This window comes from Brassica rapa, chromosome A05 (assembly GCF_000309985.2).
Source record: "Brassica rapa cultivar Chiifu-401-42 chromosome A05, CAAS_Brap_v3.01, whole genome shotgun sequence".
Taxonomy (NCBI): domain Eukaryota; kingdom Viridiplantae; phylum Streptophyta; class Magnoliopsida; order Brassicales; family Brassicaceae; genus Brassica; species Brassica rapa.
This window is the reverse complement of record NC_024799.2, coordinates 10,530,744-10,554,381: the sequence shown is the minus strand read 5'-3', so window position 1 is coordinate 10,554,381 and position 23,638 is coordinate 10,530,744. Positions and strand designations below refer to the sequence as shown.

The following is a 23,638-nucleotide window of genomic DNA, read 5'->3' as shown; positions in this document are numbered from 1 at the left end:
TTTGTGATGTTTGAATTTGTGTTGTTCGTATACTTAACCTAGATGATATTGATGTTTAACCATTTGTTGTTTTTATTTATTTTTTTTAATCAGAAATTGTTTTTATTTAAAAAAATTATTCATATATAATATAATAGTTTAAGTTTGGAAGATTAATCTATATATATAAATTATGTATATTTTTAAAAAATAATTTAAGATATTATATATTGAGTAACTGAATTTCTTATCTTGAAAATAAAATATTTATATTTTTGTCTTCATGTTATACTCACCAATCCATCATTGATATTTATAACTCAGTATGTTTTTAAAAAAACTTAGTTTTAAGTAATAAACGAATTTAATAAATTAAATTCATCACCTATAATGTTCTCTAAACTATATTTGAAAACTCTCTAAAATTATATTTTAAGCATAATATTACTATTATTTAATTTTAATCATAATATATGCAAAACCAACTTAAATTATATATACAATAGGACTATCCTAAACCGGTTAATAAACCAAAAACAATATTAAACCAACATGAACCAATACCTGATTCGGCGAGGAAGGAAGTGTTTCAGGATAAACGCTTGAATGATTATTAACTGTAATGGTTTGATCATGAAAGAGTTAGTATGAATATTAACAATTGTAAGAATACCTTTGAGTCTATGAAAAGCAATTCAATTCCCATGAATAAGTTTGGCTTTTGGAAGTTGCGGGTTTCCCAACAATGAATCCACCTAACAAAAAATTTGTTGTCATAAAAAATCTCATTCAAGGTCATTAAAGGTTTTTGGGACGGCAAAAGTTGATGGTGGAACCATTTTTTTGCTCGAGTGCTTTGAACTTTTCCTTGATAGAGTGAGGTTGATATTGATGGAATAATGAGTTCTTTAGGGACTTTCTTGATGTAAAACTATACATTTTTTTTGTCTAATGTGGTGTTTCCATTTTTATATAATTTACTACCATTTTAAGATAGATGTACAGTTTAAGATAGATGTTTAAATCTTAATGTACTTTTTCCATTTTTGTAAATGTTTATTTCCATTTCTTATATTTTAATTTACGTAATATCTATATTTTATATTTTAAAATAGATATTTAAATCTTAATGTACTTTTTCCATTTTTTAAAATTGTGTATTTACTTATATTATATATTTTACATTTTTAGATAGATGTTTAATGCTTAATGAAGTTTTTCCATTTTTTTAAAAAATTGTGTATTTACTTATTATTATATATATAATTCATATATTATATATTTACATTATTTACTTATTATTTATTTTCCTGTATATGTATTTACATTTCTTGTACTTTTTATTTACTTAATATTTCTATTTTACATTTTAAGATAGATGTTTAAATCTTAATGTACGTTTTCCATTTTTTTTTAAATTGTATATTTCCATTTGTTATACTTTCTATTTACTTAATATCTATATTTTAAATTTTAAGATATATTTTTAAATCTTAATGTAATTTTCCATTTTTTAAATTGGGTATTTACTTATATTATATATTTACTTATTATTTTTTTTTATATTGTGTACTTCTATTTCTTATACTTTCTATTTACTAATAATTTTATATTTTAAGATAGATTTACATTTTAAGATAGATGTTTAAATACTAATGTACTTTTTCCATTTTTTTAAATTGTGTATTTCCTTTTTTTATACTTTCTATTTGCATAATATCTATATTTTACATTTTATGATAGATGTTTAAATCGTAATATACTTTTTCCATTATTTTTAAGTTGTGTATTTCTTTTTCTTATACTTTCTATTTACTTAATATCTATATTTTACATTTTAATATAGATGTTTAATATTTAATGTACTCTTTCCATTTTTAAAAAATTGTGCATTTACTTATTATTGTATATATAATTCGTATATTTATATATTTATAATATTTAATTATTATTTATTTTTCAATATATTGAGTATTTCTCTTTCTTATACTTTATATTTAGTTAATATCTATATTTTATATTTTAAGATAGATGTTTAAATCTTAATGTATTTTTCCATTTTTAATGTAAAACGTCAATGTTTAATAGAAGAACTTGGACAAATAGTCAAATAGTTATATTTATGTTTTTTTTATATAAAATAGAAATTTTACATTATGGAGATAAGACGTTTTTTTTAGTGAAAAATGGTAATCTTACATATGTTTAATGTAGTTTTTCCATTTTTTTATGTTGTATGTTTACATTTTATTGTTATTTTTAAATGTAAAATGGTAATCTTACATATGTTTAATGTAGTATTTCCATTTTTTATGTTGTATGTTTACATATTATTTATTATTTTCGAAATTATATATAATGTTTTTTTTTTACAAAATAGTAATGTTACATTATGGAGATAAACCGTCTTTTTTAGTGAAAAATGGTAATCTTACATATGTTTAATGTAGTTTTTCCATTTTTATGTTGTATGTTTACATATTATTTTTTTAAAAAATAAAAATGTAAAATGGTAATATTACATTATGGAATTAAGCCGTCTTTTTTTTAAAGTGAAAAATAGTAATTTTACATATGTTCAATGTAGTTTTTCCATTTTTTATGCTCTATGTTTCATATTATTTATAATTTTTAAAAATAGAAATTATATAAAATAACATTATGCTCTATTTATATAAAATAGAAATTTTACATTATGGAGATAAGCCGTTTTTTTTAGTGAAAAATGGTAATCTTACATATGTTTAATGTAGTTTTTCCATTTTTTTATGTTGTATGTTTACATTTTATTGTTATTTTTAAATGTAAAATGGTAATCTTACATATGTTTAATGTAGTATTTCCATTTTTTATGTTGTATGTTTACATATTATTTATTATTTTCGAAATTATATATAATGTTTTTTTTTACAAAATAGTAATGTTACATTATGGAGATAAACCGTCTTTTTTTAGTGAAAAATGGTAATCTTACATATGTTTAATGTAGTTTTTCCATTTTTATGTTGTATGTTTACATATTATTTTTTTTAAAATAAAAATGTAAAATGGTAATATTACATTATGGAATTAAGCCGTCTTTTTTTTAAAGTGAAAAATAGTAATTTTACATATGTTCAATGTAGTTTTTCCATTTTTTATGCTCTATGTTTCATATTATTTATAATTTTTAAAAATTAGTAATATTAAAATGTAAAACTATATTTTATGCCACGTGTCATCTTTCGGGAGAATTTTTTTTCGCTGATGTGGACGCTCTATGGAGCCTCAAAAGGTCCCTTTTATTAGTAAGGATTTAGCGACAAAGGTTGCATACTTTCCACAAATACGCAGAGAATCCAGTCACGATGGAGACAAGAAAACATTTCTTTTTCTTACTATTTTCTTTTTCTAATCACAACGCATGGTCAGTTGAATAAGTCCAGTCATTTGATAAAATAACGTACGTAATTTTCACAAACCCGCTTTTCTACAGAACGATGAGTCAACGGATATACTTGTCCTGTGAATTAGAAAATTTTAGACTTGTACTTAACTTGTCAGAATCAGAAACGAATATTTGTTATTTTGTGTACTTGTCTAAAAATATATTACTTTGCAAGTTACTTACTTTATTCAATTACTTGTTACTTACAAGTATTTATCAATTAGCTGGATATATTTCCAACTTTCTAAAAATGACTTGATAGATAATATTTTACGAGGAAAGTTTATTTTATTTATTCGATTTGGTAAAAACACGAGAGTTATTTTAAATAAAATATTTGAACTTAATATAAAAAAAAAAGATGAAATTCGATAAAAAAAAATATTGTTTACTTTTTACAACAAAAAAATATTTGTTTAGGGATTTAATTTTTATGGTTTATTTATTATTTTTTAATCGTAAAACAAGTAATGAATAATATCAAGGCGAGTCGTAACTTTTTATGTGATATTTGTTACTTGCCTTGTACTTGCAAGAAGCAAAACTCAACGACTTGATACTTGATTTGACAACGACGAATATTTGAAAAAACGAAGTGAGTACGGGTCAAGTAGCGGGTATAAGACAAGTAATGAGTATTCGTATCTAACCCTACTGTGAATCGGACAGAAAACTAGATCGAGTCAAAACACAAAAAAAAACTAGACAGCAAAACAAATGAACAAAAGAACCTTTTGAACTGAACTTACTAAAGCCCATTTGGTGTTATTATATCACAATCTTAATAGTCTAAAGAACATTGACGACGTGGACCAATACTAAAATCATGAAAATCCCAAACTTTTTTGATCTTTAGACCATGGACAATGGTTTTGTAAATTCAACACCTTCAATTCTCATTTTAACTATCCATGTCATCTTCCCTTTCTTCCACTTCATTATTCAACACTCAATTCATTTTTAACCCTTACAATATTTTTGTTTAATAAAATTCAACTACATACCCTACAATTTTATTTTATATACTTGTATATCTACATTTAACTTTTATAAAAAATATCTAAATATTAACAGAAATATTTAAAAAAAAAATCAAATTAAAAGAATTAACTTTTAAAATGTTTTTTTTCTTGTTTTATATTTTTGCATGTAATAAAAATTAAAACTAGTTTACTAAAAAGTAGTAGAATTATGTATTATATATATTTTTAACCAAATTAATCAAAACAAGTTTCTAGTTGTAGAATAAGAAAAATAATTTTTATATAAAATAAAATAAATTAAATCAATCTATTTGTATAAATACTAATCACAAACAATTAGGAGGATAAAAATATCAAATATATCATTCTCTCTCTTCTTTCTCATTGACTAATTTGGAATATGTCACTTGTGGGTCTCATGTTTTGTGTTTTAACATGTTGAAAAGTTTCAACTCAGTTGAATCCACATAAACATTTTAACTTTTTCAACATGTTCATTGTGGGAATTCAACTGTTGAATTAAAAATTCAACAGCCCCATTGCACATGGTCTTAGATCACCTCCAACGTGGATCTGTAAATATCAGAGCTAAAAAAAACCGAGAAAAAACAATAGATGAATTGTGTCAGAACCAATTCTAATAAAAAAAAACTTTTGATAACTTGCGAGATATTGTTTTTGACAAATGTTAATTTATAACTGGTTCATACTAAAAAGTAAAACAACTACATAATAAATTTAATATAAAATATTATTATTAGTTGTTAGAGATATTGCTTTCGTATGTACCGATAAATTGATAATGTTGTTCTTATGTTTATTATGGTTGTGATTGTTTGTTAGATATAGCAATATATTTTAAAGGTAAACATATTTACTCTAATTTCTGGCATTATTTCACCAGTCAAATAAAAATATATATACTTTACTTTTTCGTTGACAATAGTCGAGAAGGAAAAAATTAGTTGTGCTTTTTCTTTTTCGTTGTGTAAATAAAATATTGCGCTAAAGTTCACTTTTTCCTTTTCTATTTTCTCTATTTTTTTTTATCTTCCTGAGTTACTCTACTAATAACCAATCAAACCATATAAAGTTGGACTTGTAACTTTAATTAGCTCTGATCATCATGTGATATCTATCTATATATCTGAACCCGCCTTACTATTAGTGAGACATTCAGACAAAAAAATCGTAAACTTTGATATTGTTTGTGCTTTTAAACAAACAATGAAATTCGTAGTAAGCAACCAATGAAACCCTTCTAACTCAAACAAGTAAACGAATCAACATCTCAAACAAGCAAATGAATCAACATCTTAAATCGCAAACAATGAAACCATCTAACTCATACAAGTAAATGAATAAGCATCTCAAAATAACAAACCAATCAAAATGCAAACAAGTAAAACAAATCAACATATCAAATCGCAAACAAGTAATACGAATCAACATATCAAATTGCAAACAAGAATATGAACAAGCAAACAAGTAAAACATGTAGCAAACAATGAAACTCGAAGAAAACAAATAAGAAAATGAATAAGCAAACAAGTATGTGAACAAACAAACAATGAAACCCATAGCAATCAAACAAGAATACGAACAAGCAAACAAGTATATGAACAAACAAACAATGAAACCCATAGCAATCAAACAAGAATACGAACAAGCAAACAAGTAAACAAGGAAAACCTGTAGCAGTGAAACATTTATGAAACATGTAGCAAGCAAACAATGAAATCCATCTAACTCAATGTAAACAAATCAAAACAAGCAAAACAAATCAACATCTCTAATCTCAAACAAGTAAACCCATCTAAACAAGTAAAACAAATCAACATATCAAATCGCAAACAAGTAAAACCTATCAGATCACAAACAAGTAAAACCCTTCGGATCCTCTGCATGTCTCTCAAAATCAATGATATATGAGAAAACAAGTAAAACCAATCGATGTTGAGAGAAGAGGAAGATAAATCGAAAAGTTTTGGAGAGATCGACGAGTCGACAAAGACAGTCGAGAGATCAACATATGAAGATACGAACGATGAAGGAAATCACCAAATGAGTAGTTAAAGGAGAGATTTTGGAAGAAAATTAGAGAAAACTACGAAACAAAATTTTCTCCTCAAATGACAAAACCCTAACTTTTTGTGTATTGGGCTGACTACATCTACAATAAACTAAATCCATTAACGTGCATAGATCAATTGGTTTATAATTCTTGACCAATTAAAGCCCATATAAAAACATAGATGTAATCAGAATAAATCCATTTATATTTGGATATGGACAACCAATGATCAGCCCAAATATTTTACACAAAACTATATGTACCAAAATAGAAGTTTTAGACTAAATAAATAACCAAAAAATAAAGGTAAAAAAGAACGGCGCCAAAACTTGATACACTAAAATTGGATCTTTGCCTACTGCCAAGTTAACAGTGTAGTTGTAATATCTTTAGATTCAATTCCAGAGGACCAGTTCACACTTTATCTTTATGGGATCAGAATTAAGCTAAAACAAAACTGGGGTTTCTAAAATAGTAAGGTAACGTAAATAACAAGTTAACAAGGTGAGGTTGTTTTCGAATTGATTAAAGGCGCTAGTCTAAAGTTTCTTCTTCAGGTAAGGAAATCGCAAACCAAACAATTATTCAAGTCCAGTTTAAACGAGTCTAAACTCGGATCACTCAGGTTGAAACAACCCACTGTCGTGGTGTTGTTTCCTTTGTAGATCGGTCTTGACACCTAAACTCTCGTTTGGATCAAGACGCGATAGCAAGCTTTAGAGATCAAGTCCGATATGTTTCCAATACACCATAATATCTACTCTCGCTGACTAGGGAGTCAAAGCTCATTCAAATCATATCAAGTTATCAACCAACGGTTAGCTAAATTGATTAACCTAACTCATGCACTAAGTGATCAGTTCAATGCGAGCAATAAGAACAGATATGAATGTAGACAATCTTAAGATGACTTATTTATACTTCAGCTCGCGAATCCAAACCCTAGAACCCTAAACTAACTCGGTGACTACTCAGACATAACACAAGAACAGAGAAGCATGATTTCTGAATTACTGCATATAATAGATAATAGAAATCAGATGGTTCAGGATAATCTTCTCTAGGAAATAGATTAGACATTCTCCCTTACAAGTAGCAATTGCTAAAATCACAAAGCTCTCTCAGATCTTTCTTGCGTAAAAACTAAGGTAGGTCATAAATTAAATAAAAGAAGACTATATATAGGGGCCACAGACGGCTAGAGGGAAAAATATGAAAACTAGGGCAAATCCCGAAATATTTAGAAACTTCCTTTTAAATCTCTGTCGCTGGAGCAGGCACTCAGGCTGCTCCGCTCGACTGTTCTGCGCGAAAGACTCCAAATCACACTCTTTTTCTCCGGTTTTCCTCCAGCTGGTCCATCTCCCATCCAATGCAACTCCAGACATGTAATGACTCAAAGGAACTAAAAAGACTCAATAAAACCTTGAAAACTATTAGTAAGACATACATATAATGTGCCAAAAACACAATATATCATATTGCGCAAATCACAATACAGAGGGTAGGAAGATGGTGTTTTACGGATAAATCCGTGAAAGACAAGGATTTATTCTTTGGTCAATGCTGGTATATAACATTAGAAGGCTTTGAAGGTTTGATGTGGCAAGAAATACCAGAGCCAGTCTCTCACCCTTGCATGTGGAATTAGAAGCCTTCACATGGGTGATGGAATGTATGACAACTCTCAGACAAAACTCTCAGATAATTTTAAGTTACTTTTGCAACATATTGGTCTCAATTGGTAAAAATGATTTCAGAACTAGAAGAATCGCCCGTTTTTGTGACGTATTTGGATGACATACAAAGACTGAAGGAAGGTTTCAACACGTTTGAAATCATACACATCCCCCGGACTCACAACACAGAGATGGATAGTTTTGCACACGGTTCTCGGAATCAACCGTCCTATCTTGTTCACATAAACATAGAGTCCCCAGTTTGGTTAACATGATCTTAACCAAGTATGTTTAAGTTGATGGCAAACAAAAACTACACAAGATATACTTTTTCTATATATATAATCTGGAGTATTCGGCAGATCGAGATCCAATCGAATAATTTTCTGAAAGTTTGTCTACGAATGATAGGAAGACCCGATTGATCGAAATTGACCCAGAAATTTCCTTTGAAGAATTTTAACCAGTGTGTTACAGCGGATCTTGTGATGAAAGCAAATGTTACATAAAACTTCAAGGAAAAATTCTACCTTTACATTTTTATTTCATTTTATTTTTCAAATTTACTATTAAATGATAATCATTTTTATAGGTACATTAAGTTTAGTATATAAAAAGACAAGTATATCACCACTATTAACTAAACTATTTTATAAACTCTTATTCAAATACCATGCATTGCTTTTTTGACATCAAAAAATTATTATACTTCTCAAAATTGAGTTGGTTATTTGATCTGGTCTTTGTAACCTGACCATGCATTACTATTGTGGTAAATGTATTACATTATATTGATAATTATTATATATAAATGTATAAACTGAATCATAAATCAATAAAATGTATACTGAATCATAAATCAATAAAATGTGTAAATCTCTTCGATTCGGTGATTAGAACAAAAAATTAATTAATATTTTAAGAATATTATTTATGTATATTAGTAAAGATAAAATTATAGGAATTTTCAGTAATGCTTGCTGTTTATTGTGATTATGCATGTCAAAGATACATATATTCACCCAAAAAGAGTACATATATTGGTGATGATGATTGGTTTAAATGTGGCTGTAAGAATTTAGCAGTAAAAGTTTAGCTCTAGTTGTAATGCTTACCGTTTATTGTGATTCTACATGTCAAAGATACATATATTCACCCAAAAAAAGAGTACCTATATTGGTAATGATTGGTTCGACTGTAGCTGTAAAATTGTAATGTAAACTTTTTTGAAGAGATTTTTATTGTAGTTAAATTTATTGTAGTTGTAAGCTATAGACTGTAGATATTTTAAAATAAAAGATGTGAAATATGTGATGTATATATAAAATGATTATTTTTTTATCAATTAAAATAATTTATATTATTTTTGCTATAAGTTTAACCTTATTTAAAATGTGATACGTAAATATTATTTATGTTATTTAAAATATTTTAATAATTTTAAAAACACCCAAACTTAAATTAAAATATTTATAGATGTTTTTATCATGATTATCTAATTTATTTGATATTTGGAAAGTCTTTTCATTTTACAGATTCTACAGCCTATAAAAGAAAGATATATGTTTTTTACCTAAAATACATAAGAAAAAAAATTGTTCTTGTTGTAGCTTTAAAAATAAAGTTAAACCATGATTGGTAAAAATTAATAGAAACTTGATGTAAGCTTTATTTTAAAAATAAAACTACAACATGATTGATAAAATGTAGTGATTTAAAAATAAATAAAACTAAATTAGAGAGATAAATCTCAGCCAGTAACCCCCATTATATATGTTGTAAAGCAAACAGAATATTCCTTACAATTTCTTTTTAATTATTTCATTATTTAATAAAATAATAATAATAATTTAGAACAATAGAATATGTAATCGGTCGTATATATGTTAGGTTCAACATGCACTAATATAGATGAGTGACTCAAATGGGTTATTTAACTCATAAACTTACCCAAAGTCAGTAAGTCACGACAATATTTTCTATCATTTAATGGTAATATATGGAAAACATAGAAAGCCAAAACAACCAAAATTGCATTTTGAAAATAGTTCGATCCAATAATACAAAGACTTGAGTTTATCCTTATCTAAAATAGTAGCTAGTACGTCTACACAGACATGGTCGAGTAATACGACGGTTTAGAGAGATGCTAAACACGGAGTGTTTAACATCTACCATCCTGATAAGTTATGTATGTGTAGGAATATGAAATATTTTACATAATTTGTCTCTCGGTTTCTAGGACTAGTCGGATCTTTGAATCTAGACGATTCGGATTACCAAAAAGTTGGTAGGTGCGGCCTTGTATACTAATTCTCCACGTTTTGTTTTTTTCTGGATGACGAACACGAATGGAGGTAGGTTTCCATCACAAAGATAGCGTTCATTTGAAATTTGTTTTGGTTAGCTGTCTTACTATAAAAAAAAATTAGAAAAAAGCTGTCGTTTACACGTGAAACTTCATGATACCGTCTTTTCAATCTTCACCAGCCAACACTGTCTTTTACCCATCCCTCTCAATGCTCTGTATTTTGTCTAGTTATGAAAACCTTAATTGTTGTTCTTTTTTCCTAATCATTTGTTCTTTATTAAGTAATTATGATTAATCAATTGTATGAAACATATTTTAATGTGCATGATTTTTTTTGATAAAATGATAATTATATCAAATTTCAATTTTTAACAACGTTTACAAAAAAAAATGAGTAGCGGAAGCTGAAGAAATTGTAGCAATTAAGTTTAAGTCCACCTCTCTTTCAGTAGCTCGTGGTAACCATTTCCTTTTCTCCGACCATTTTAGTTCGCTTTAAATTTTTGCCCGCTCCACTGCTGGCAACTAGATTAGTTTTACGGCCTCGGTTTCTTGTCAATGTCACTTTCGCTGTATTGTTTAGTTTAGTTTAGTTTTTAATATGCATGCTAGTATTAAATATTTATAATATGTGTTGATAATTCATATCTTATAAATTTTCACTGAAATTTTTAAAACGAATAAAAGCTTGATTATTCCTAATGTTAATTCTACCAATAGTAGTCAAAGCATGTAAAGATTAGATTAAATAGATAAATTTAATACACTAGAAATATTCGGAAATGCAAAAATTTCCTACATACAAAAATTTCCTTTTAAAGAGCATATATTCTAAAAATGTTGTAGCCGTGTTGTTAAGTCCGTGGTCTAATAGTAAGGGCAGACTCTTTCCTGCATCTATATATTGCGAATTCGAATTATTTCATGATTGTTTCTGAACAATGTTGTAGCGTGGACCACACGCCTCCAAAAGATTAGTTTAGATCTGTTTAGGACTGAAATTTGTTCTTGAGTTATAAAAAAAATTGTGTTGTTAATGTTAATAAAATAAATAATATAAGAGTTATGATTGTTTCGAATAATACAAATTTCAAAGGGATAATATAGAAAGTGTAAAACAAGAAAAAGAAATGGGAGTGAATGGATTATAGTGCTAATGATTTTGAAGTTTTATTTGAAGAATCAAGATAATATTTCAATATTGAAATAAGCTAAATGTGTATGTCTAAAAGTTGATGTCTCCGCCATCTATCTTTCATTCCTTTTATAGCTCAAAAAATATATTTTTATAATTCAAAATTATATTTAATATTTCCATTTTTTCAATATAATATTTATCTATACTGTTAAAATAGAAATACTAATTGAACATAACCTTAGTCTTCTGTGTATCATTGTTAAATTTAGACCCTTATACTAACTATACAATTTAAATGTCTCTTAACAACTAGATTATTCAATTAATTATTTAAATATTTCTAAAAAAAAGAAATAAAAAGACTTCATACAAAATTTATTACAAACTAATAAAATCTTATTATATCATTCATGAATATACAGTTTTTTTAAAGTCTCAAAATTTATAAATATTTAAATAATTTCGTAATTATTGCTAAATTATTATTATAAATTAATATTAAATTAATTTCGACTTATATATACAATAGAAAATTTATAAAATTATGTATATATATTTATAGAATCATTAAATATTAAAGTCAATAATTAATATATTTAAATAAATATGCATAAAATAACAAAAACTCCAATATTTAAAATCCTATAATTTATAAAATATAAAAAATAAATGTTAAATTACTGGTTGTTGACTATAATTATGATTTTTAATACAATTTTGATAAATAAATATATACTTACATGACAAAAATTAAACTATTAAATTAATTGAAACATGTTACACTTGATATTTAACTGTTATAGTTTTTATCATCCACGGGCGGATAGCTTAGCACCCAGTGCTAAGAAACAAACGTCATTCGTCGTTTACATGGATGCGGAGTTACCAATTTGGTTTACAGAGTCAACATGAGTCTGTAAATGCTTGCTGTAAAAAAAAAAGTTTCTATCATCCATGCAATTTATTAATCAAATATGAGACAGTTTTAACAAACACATTAAATAATTTATAGTAAAAAATATTTTAAAAAAATTTAACTAATGCAAGACATGTTAAAAGATGTGTTATTCTGTTTCAATTTTGATTTGTACAAATAAACTAAAGAAAATACGAGACACACCAAAAAACGAATTATCCGATTTTAATGTTGTATAGTTATCTTTATATAAAATTTTAATTTGACTATATAATATTATAATAAAAATAAAATTTTATATGAATGTATGTTATTCCGTAATACAAAAAAATATTATAAATTAACGAAATGCATATTAAACTTACAATGATTAATTTGCTAAAAGTATTTTTTTTTAAATTATGATTTTACACTATAGTATATATAGTACATGATAGTTAACAGAAAAACTATATATTTTTGTAATTGTAAAAGTATTACTCCTCAAAATATAAAATATGAATACACTAATATTCAAAATTAAGGTTTTCGCTTTATTTCACAAAGTTAATATTGATATCCAAATTTTATTTATATAGTTTAAAATATTTAAATTAGGAAAAGCTATATATATAATGATTTAAAAAATAATAATAAATTAAAACTAAAGTGTAACGCTCCAACTTCCCACGGCTAATGCACCATCCATATTCTATGCGACGACGGTGCTTTAATTTTTTGGAGGCTCGTTAGTCTTGTTTACTTACTCTACAATCACTACATGACATTTCTCCCTAATTTGACCACACTCTCACGATATCGCGAATAACTTTCCGATAAATCATTCATATTTCTACTATTCCAGATTAAACACTTTTAACTCTGAAGTTTTAACAAGATGTATACCAAAACATAAGTTTTATTAACATATGTAGTCAAATCAATTTTCTTAAGTTTTTCAGGTGTATAACAGAAATCAAAATGTCACATTGAGTTTATAAAAAAATTCTAAACCTAACTTTAAAACTAAATAAAATAACACAAATTTAAACAAAATTATAAAAAAAGTTAAAATGCATAAATTATAGCTGCAGTTATAATTTTTATTAAATCAACATTTTAAATAAAAATAATTCTAAATTTTGGAAGTTCGGATCAAAATTTAATTTGTTTTAAATTGTACATTTGATCATTTATGTACAAAAATGATTTAATACTCTTTTAATCAAAATTTAGTCTTTCGGAATTGAAATTAATTATAATTATGGTGTTTTTACCGTATAATTTATTTCATGTAAATATGTGTTTGGATGTGAAGTTTTTCTTGTGGTTTTCTACTTCCCTGACGCTCCTTTTTTGGGTCTATAAATTTTATTTTGTTAGACATAAAATTTTCAAGTATAATCTCACAGACTCACACCAAAAAATATGTATAAATCTAATATAATTAAACATGTCGACAAAAAATATAATAAAACATGTATTTTATGCAATTACTTAACCCTCTTCCCCTCTGTAGTAATTACTTTCAAACTAATTTCATAATTATTTTTTTCAATGGTGACGCTTAGAACTAATTTTAAACAAGATAAATATATTATTTATTTATAATTAATGAGTTTTTGTTTAATGAGAATTTACATCTGACTTACCTTATCCAAAAATTTGTAGTAAGTATTTTTTATTAATTTATATATTTCACATTTTTCAGAAGTCTAAATTCAAAATTTTTAGTATAAAATATTACTAAATTTTTTAGTCAAATTACTACTGCATTAAAGTTTTCGCCATTCTCTTAAATAAGTTATGACGTTGTGAGATATAAATAAATTGCTGTATTTCACAGCATTATACGTTACTGATCCGTTGACACGTATTTCTTAGTTGTGACATGTGTAAGCGTCTACACAAACAAAACCAAACCTAATGGGCCCATCTTTTTGTCCGCTTATGTCCTTTTCCACACAAAAAATAATTTCATATGCTCTCTTTTCATTTTCGAATATAATTTTTTTTATTGAATTCCGAAAAACTAAAATACCACAAAACCAAAATATAATTTAAAGAATTACAATTCAGGCGGACCACCTAATCCACTTAGATATTCATCGGGTCAATCTTCCTAAATCGATTTCTTTTAAACAATGGTGGAAGCTACATCAATCTTCAATTTAACCGATATCATTTCATTCTTTCATCACCAAAAGGATAATCTTCCACCTAGAGACTAGTCTATAATCTTCCACCTAGAGACTAGTCGAATCCAATAATATAACACGAATTACCCATAAAAAAGGGGAAAAAATGCACCCAAAATGTATAACTTAGTTAGACTTGGTATAACTACAAAACTTTGGACAGTTCATTAAAACTTCAACTAATTTGGATTGTACAGGACTTCTATTGTATATGACGAGGACATGATGGATCGTATATTAATTCTTGATGTCTTTTGTTAAACTTTGATTTTGTGATTGCTAACAAAGTAAAACTTTGGAAATTTGTAGTTCCTTAATATAAACAATCAAAATAGTTAAAATTGGCAATATTACTTAATCATTGTTTTAACAAAAAACATACAAAAACAAAAAACCTAACAAACAAACAAACAAGAGACTTATGCAACTTTATACAAGAAGAAAAAAAATGATATCACTTATTAAAACTTATTGCAATGGAACTCAGCTTCGTCACAATTCATCAAATGAGCTTGTTTTCACAAAGAATGGCTTCTCCATGCTTCAATGAGATTGAAAGGATTGTAGTAATGGGAAAACCATGAAAATGGTTTTTATACTTGACAACAGAATGACATGAGTTTGGGATGTTTTGAAAATGGGAGGTAAAACTGGGCTGGAATTTAAAAAAGAAAAAGAAAAAAATTCGAAGTTTTAGTTTCTTATTTTTCTTAGTTTTATTGTAAACTTATATTCAGTTTCTTATAATCAATTCTCATCTAACCATCTAATAAAATACTTAATTTTATGAAATATATAAGTTTTGTAATACAACAATTTCATTTCATTTTATTGTTCTTCTACAAGTTTTACTAATCAAGTTATAAAAGTTTTATGGTTTTACGGTTCAGCTAATACTAAGTTATACCAACTGTACCAATATAGTTGTGCCAAGTTATACAAAATTATACTATTAGTATTGGGTACAAATTGAATAAATCGGGAAACATGTAGTGTTGGGCACACATGTAGTGTTATTTATATTTAGTTTCGTATAATCATTTTTCATCTAACCATCTAATAAAATGCTTAATTTGATGAAATATATAAGTTTTGTAATATCATAATTTCATTTCATTTGCTTCTACATTTTTATTAATCTAGTTATCCAAGTTGTACGGCTCAACTAATACTTAGTTATACCAGTTATACCAAGTTATACAAAGATATGCCAAGTTATATCAATTGAAGAACATGTAATGCTTAATGTAATGTTGCGTAATGTAGTTATAGTGTGTGGGTATGAATGTATACTTATAATTCGTCAAAATTGCTTAATGTAGTGCTGGTGAATCAAATGTAAAACAAGCCAGAAACAATGGTGCTCGGGAAAAGAGAGACAGAACATACCGAATAGGAGAGGAGAGGAAAGAAGAGGGACGAGTGAAAGAAATAAGACGAAATCACATGATTGGTTAGATGAAATAATGGCATAGTTGACTTTAATCTCATTTCTTTTTAGTATAGATTAAATGAAGAGTACGATAGATTCATTAAGAGCATGTGAAATTAATTTTTTGTTTTTAAGAGCCTGCGAGACTTTTGTCTGGTGTATAACTGCAATATAAATACCCCTCCCCTTGTTTGACAAAGATTTAAAACTTAAAAGACCCCCTTACTTAAAGTGAATTATAGATAAAAACCAAAAAATATGAGTTCAATCGTAGAGCTCAGTAGTCTGGAGGAGTTAACGTTAAATGCAGAGCAGATACAAGATGATTTATTGGAGAAGATACTTAGACTTAACAGCAACACAGAATACCTCAGACGGTTTCTCCATGGAAGCAATGATAAAGAACTATTCAAGAAAAACGTACCGTTGGCGAACTATGAAGATGTTAAGCCTTACATTGAACGTGTTGCGAATGGAGAGCCTTCAGATTTAATTTCAGGTGGACCCGTTACTAGATTCTTCCGAAGGTACATACTACCATCATGATGATCTTGAAAGTGATAGTTGCTACTACTTATATATATACCACTGTGATCTATAACTATTGTGGAATTTTGTTGTGTATAGCTCTGGAACTTCAGGAGGGAAACAAAAGATATTTCCTGTGAACGATGAGGCCATTGAGCAGCTGGGATACGTATTGGCTCTACGCTCTCTTGTTATGTCCAAGTAAATTCCATCTATACAAAATTATAATAGCTTGATTTGATAACCCTACAAATTGATTCAGATCTCTGTTAGTATAATGGATTCTTTTATATTTGAAGTATGTATATATATATACATATATATTAACAAATTGCTGTCATATAATCATAACTATAATATTAAATAAATCATTCTGTTTTTTTTTTGTGACTAGAAATTATCTGAAAGTAAACTCCAAATAATGTTTATCAGGTTTCACTTCTTTTACAATATCCAAGAACAAAAACATTAAAAATAATTTAATAAATTATTATATAATGAAAATTGATCTGGACTGAATCTGATTTTTAAAATAAAAACATTTCAAACCAAAATTGATCTGAGCTCAGAGGCGTGCTTACCTTGTTATGAGAAAGGCAACCGCCTTAGACCCCAACTTGTATAACACATTTTAGGGCCCCCATTTTAATTCCACTTTAAATTGGTTATATTGTATATATAAATTTCTCTTAGTTTTGGATTTAAACAATAATTTATTTATGCTATTTAGACTTATTTTATTCTATTTTAAATTTTTAGATTTAATTTATCATCTATCTTCATAAAACTATTACTTTATTTATTTAATTTTTACACTCTAAACTATAAATTTTTAGCTTGTATGATTTTATTTTTATTATTGTAGTAATACATTTATAAGCTTGCCATTTAACATATCAAAATAAGCACATATTTAATTAAACAATTATAAAACCCTCATAGATAATTTGTTGCATTTTTGGTTTAATAAACTATGTATTTTGTATTCTTTTAAGAAATAATATGTTCACTTTTTCATATGAACCTATAAATATTAAATACATAATTTTTTGTAAAGTTTTATGTAATAGATATTTATTACTAATTATGAAAACTTTTTTACTCTAGCCTTAGGCCCCCAAACACCTAGGCACGGCACTGTCTGAGCTTATCAACAATTAAAACATGGAATCAAACCAAAGTTAAGATTTAAATAATTTTTCAAACTTTCAAATAGTATATGAATTAAGATTTGTTTTAATATGAATTTTGGAGTTATTACTTTCCATGGAAATGGATCATTTAAATCTAGTTTTAAACTAAAGCTAATTTGAAAATACTATAAAAACAAAGCTAATATATATATATATATATATATATATATATATATATATATGAAAAATCCTACTGGTAGTTCCTTAGGGAGATTTATTGAAATGATAATTTGAAGTCATTTAATTTTTATTAGGTGATTTTAGATGAATTAGTAATTTAAAATTATTTTAGTTAAACCACCCTGGAAACTTGTATCAAAGATTTTTTTTTCTTAAACTAATAAATTACAATAAAACACTCTAAAATAAATAGAAAAATCATAAAATGCACAACTTGAGTATTTTTTTTCAATAACATTCAATTTCAAAGTATTTTATCAAATAACAAATTCAATAACACTTGAATTCAAAAGAAGTTTTTAAAATTTTTGTTTGAATAACGTTGAATTTGTCGTTTTAATACAAATATGCTCAAACTCTCAATAGAATATATTTCCTACCTGTATCTCAAATAATTTTTTCGAAATAAATCTAAACTTCATATATAACAAAATGTAATGAATTATTAATTTTTGGGTTCACTCTTAAGGTGAACCTCTAAGTTCAAAAACCAATGAAAAATTGTCAAATCACATTATGTTTTTAAAATAGAACAAGATTAAAATAAATAAAAATAGTATTAATTACTGAATTTTTTTAATATTGTTAACATTGCCAGTTAAAACATTAACCATAAATCTTAAACTCTAAACATTAAACCCTAAACCTTTGGAGAAATCCTAAACCTTTGGTGGATAAACCCTAATAGGTGTTTCGGAGGGTTTAAAATGTTCCCAAAAATTTATAGTTTACCCAAAGGTTTATGGTTTACCCAAAAGTTTAGGGTAAACCCGAAGATTTAAGATTTAGAGTATAGAGTTTAGAGTTTAGGATTTCGGGTTTAGGTATTTCCGGAGATTTAGTGTTTATCCAAGGGTTTAGGATATACCCAAAGATCTAGGGTTAGTGTTGTGTTTGGTGTTTTGGATCTGGAGTTTATGATTTAGGATTTAACTGACTGTGTTAATAAAACTAAAATAGTTTTTTTTTAAATAATTACTACTATTTTTTTATTTTTTAGTTTTTATATTTCAAAAATATAATGTTACTTCGTAGTTCTTAATACATAATAGATATACTGTGTATGTCTTCTTAAATTTCACTACTAAGATATTAAGATCCATCCCGTTCTTGTTTAAAGGCATTTCAGTGACAACGGTGTCGAGCAAGGAAAGACAATGGAGTTTCATTACACTAAACCCGAATCCACAACCCCCTCTGGCTTACCCGTTGCTGCAGCATTTACAAGTTTTTTCAAGAGCGATTATTTCAAAAACCGACCATCAAAGTCTCAGTACACAAGCCCCGACCAAGTCATATTGTGTCCGGACAACAAGCAAAGTCTGTACTGTCATCTTCTATGCGGTCTTTCCCAAAGAGACGAGGTTGTGAGATTTGGTGCAACTTTTGCTCATGCATTGGTCCGAGCCATTGATTTTCTTGAAAGCAACTGGAAGGAGTTATGTGGTAATATTCGTTTAGGTCATGTTAGCGAGTGGATCACCGACCTGGGTTGCAGAAGCTCTGTTTCAGCTATTATTGGAGGACCTAATCCCGAGTTGGCTGATCTCATTGAACAAGAATGCAGCCACAAGTCATGGGAAGGTATAGTCACACGACTTTGGCCTAAAGCCAAACGTATTGAGTGCGTTCTTACAGGACAAATGGCTCAATACATTCCAATATTAGACTTTTATTGCAACAAACTTCCTCTAGTTTCCACAGTATATGGGTCTTCTGAAAGTATATTTGGGTTTAATGTGGATCCTCTATGCAAACCACAAGATGTGTCCTACACGTTTGTGCCCAACACCTCTTACTTCGAGTTTCTACCTGTTGACCATGAGGGAGACATGACCAGCATTGTCGATCTTGTGAACGTCAAGTTAGGATGCTACTATGAACCTGTGGTCACTACTTGTTTCGGTCTAAACAGATATCTTATTGGTGATATTCTAGAGGTGACTGGATTTTACAATAACACACCTCAGTTTAGATTCGTACGTCGAAAGAATATGGTTTTAAGTGTAGAAACGGAGACCACAACTGAAGATGACATTTTAAAGGCTTTGGCTCGTGCGACCTTTGTTCTCGAGTCTTCAAATTTAATGTTAATGGACTTCACAAGCTCTGCTGATATCTCTACTTTTCCTGGTCACTATGTTTTTTACTGGGAACTCAAAGGTAAAGAGGTTAATGACGTTCTTGTTCTTGATGAAAAAACATTAATGGGTTGTTGTTATGTACTAGAGGAATCATTTGGTTCCACTTATAGACTTAAGAGAAGAACTGGATTAATTGGGGCTTTAGAGATAAGAGTGGTGGAACAAGGAACATTCAATTCTCTCACGGACTATTTCATCTCCCGAGGTAGTTCCAGAGCTCAATATAAGACACCCTTATGCATCAACTCTTCAGAAGCCTCGGCAGTTCTTGAAAATAAGGTTCTTGCTCGATTCCACAGTGAAAAGTCTCCTCCTCTTGACTTATAGTTCTTTGAATTCGATATGCATTCCTGATCTCAAATGGTTATTTTTATGAAATAAATAATTTGTAGGTCGTATGAAAGATCTTGTAATACTCTGTATTCAGAATTGTTGATTTACATGAATCTCATGCTTTCGTTCATACTAGGTTAAAATCTGCGCATTAGGTTAAGATCCGCTTCTTGCGCAGAAATGAACATTCGGTATACAAATTTTTTATGTGCACTATATTTTGCATATCTTACATAATATAAAATATTATATATATTGAATAATTGAGAAGCAAGTAACTATTACATATATAATTAAATTGATATAAACATATAAATCAAAATAATCACTCTTTTTATTTTTAATCTTTTTGCAATAAATAAATCAAAACAATCATATTTACCTATTTTCTATAGTATATAGTTAAATTTAAATGATATTAACATATATATATAGTGTACTTTTAATATGGTTATCTATATCTATTACATAAGACTTCATACTCATATGATTTTACGATTATTTATATTTTTATGACAAAAATTTAAATAGCTGAAAATAATATATTTCAAAATTGAAGATTTGACATTTAATTATTTAAAGAATATTTTATGTTTAAATATTCTAAAGATCTTGTCAAGATGTTGTAAGCAATTTAATTTGTTAATGTTTAAATATATTTCAATAGCACATTTGTGAATACTTGCAAAACAGTAAGAGGACCTCAAAAAAACCTTGTGTTTTAATAGTATAGACTTTACATTGACTTATAGCTTCAATTTTTATAGGAAAAAATGATTGCTGACTACATGAAGTATGGACCATCACATGGCTAACCATGCAAACTAAACAAATGTGTACTTAGCTACACGAACTATATATTTTGCATGACAACATCCCTCAACTTTATGATGTTATGTAGTTAACATCACAAGTTTAATTCCATTCATCCAAAAAAGATGTGTATATCAGAGACTGTTTAAATCTCTCGTTTTATCAATTAAAATGTGACGTATCTAAGGGTAATTTACCTAAATTAGATTTTGGCCCATGTTTTAAAGCGTAAGAATCTAATTTACAAAATCTAATTTGCAAAATTTAACTTTTAATAAAAATCTAACTTTTAATTAAAATTATGTAATTTGTTTGATTAATTGTGTGATATATACTTATTTGATAAAAACAAATATTATAAAACTTCATTGATGTCACTTTATTGACTCTTAACATTTTATTTGCTTAATACAAAATTATTAAGTTAATGAATTATTTTTTATATTTTTTCATAAACAAAAATTACATTCATTTAAACTTAGTAAAACTTTCACATTAGATTCTTATTCTTTGATTATTTTTATTCTTAAAAGTATGTAATTTATAATTATATACGCAAGATTATGTTTGGTTTAAGTTAGCGTCATATAATTTTTAAGCAAATAAAATACTAGAGTCAGTAAATTGACAGCAAATAAGTTTTATAATTAAAAAAATTATCAAAGAAGTATATATATACAATTAATCAAACGAACTATTTTTTTTTATTAAAAGTTCATAACAAAACAGATTAAAATAATTAAAAATAAACAAAAAATATTAATAAAAATAAAAATAATACAATTATATAGTTTTAAAATACACTAAAATTTAAATGTTAAAACACTAAAATAAAAATGTTAAAACACTACTTATTAAAAGTGTATAACAAAACAGATTAATAAAAATAAAAATAATACAATTATATAGTTTTAAACTCCGCCTAGATCCGCCTTCTGAGGTTCTGGGAAGCAAGGTATATCAATTGATGGTGTGAGGCTGGTACTATGTTTCAGCGGTGGTGGAAGATGTAAGGAGAGACGGTGGAGCCACGGCGGAAGTGAGTTAGGAATCGTCTGGGTAACGGCGGTAGAAGTTATGGTGGCAACCGCACGCAGCACACCTGAGGGAAGTTGGATCAGAGGATGTGAAGGTAGGAGACGGCATGAATTCGCTGCAAACGTCGAGCGCGTGACCTCCAATCGAAGCTGCGCGGTTCTGTAGTGACGGTGGTTGAGTGGTGGTGGATGTGGTGGCGGCGTTTGATGACTCCGTTGCTGAATGAGATTGGTTTAGCTGGTTGGATCTGGGTCGGAGTTTCAGATTTGTGGGATATTTAGCGGGTCATACCATTGCTCCAACTTCAAGCATCTATGGTTTTTAATTATTTTCAAGCATCTATGTTTAGCTCTTGAGAGTACCGTAGCTTAAGGAGATCTCGTGTAGATCTGATCAAATATGATTAGTTTCTGGTATGGATGTGGATAATTTTCATATATCTTCCATGTATAATAGTAAATGACTTATCTTTACTGTTAGAATTGTTACCGGTATCATCGTCTTGTTGCAGCCATGTTTCTGATGATCATGTCTTAAAAGTTCCAAATTTGTAGGATTCTCTCATGCTTCAAGCTGAACCCGTTTGAGCATCTTAACCTATTTTTAAACGGCAGTACACAAAAGTATTCTTCAGTTTTGTCACACTGTGAAGACATTTTAATTTTACTAATTCATGGTTTCTTCTGGTGATTTTAGTTACTATGCCACTAATTGAGAATACACTGAAAATTTTGTGACTGATTTGAATTAGATTTTTTTCGAAAAAGACTCAGTTGAATGTTTATCAGACTCATATATGATGGTTCATCCTGACAAATGCAAGCATCCGCAAGCACCAGAGGCTTTTGGAGGTTATTAGTCTTGAAAGTATTGGTTTGTTTGGATGAATTTGTCATGTTAATATGGGTTTTAATGGAATGAAGCAAGAATTACTAAACCACTGGTTTCTTGTGCTTCGTTGGTTTGAATGAAGTGTCCCGAAACACTCTACTTCGGTCTGGCTGTTCGTTCTTGATCGAAATCCCACTCTGGATCGTCTCCAAATATGAGGTTTAGATGTTGAAACTACTTGTCTGCTCTGTGTGGCTCAACCTGAATCAAGAGACCATTTTTTTTTTCAGGTTATCCTTCTCTTCCACATTCTGGAGCTGTGCTCTGTTGAAGTTAAACTTCTCTCAACTCCACGTGACTGGGATTTAATATTCCGGTGGTTACCTACTGCTTCCCTCCCCTGTTTCCTCTAGAGCTCTGATTCAACTTTGGCATGGTACCATTTATGGTTTACGGATGGAA

At 27.7% G+C, this 23,638-nt stretch overlaps 1 protein-coding gene across 1 annotated transcript; it reads left to right on the top strand.

The window, feature by feature from the left end:
- Positions 1-3,116: 3,116 nt before the first annotated feature.
- On the top strand, positions 3,117-22,145 carry LOC103849941 (4-substituted benzoates-glutamate ligase GH3.12). Its single transcript, XM_009126649.3, has 3 exons — positions 3,117-16,643; positions 16,744-16,845; positions 19,138-22,145. The coding sequence occupies exons 1-3, from the start codon at positions 16,375-16,377 to the stop codon at positions 20,486-20,488; spliced, it is 1,722 nt and encodes a 573-aa protein (XP_009124897.1). The 5' UTR covers positions 3,117-16,374; the 3' UTR covers positions 20,489-22,145.
- Positions 22,146-23,638: the final 1,493 nt, after the last annotated feature.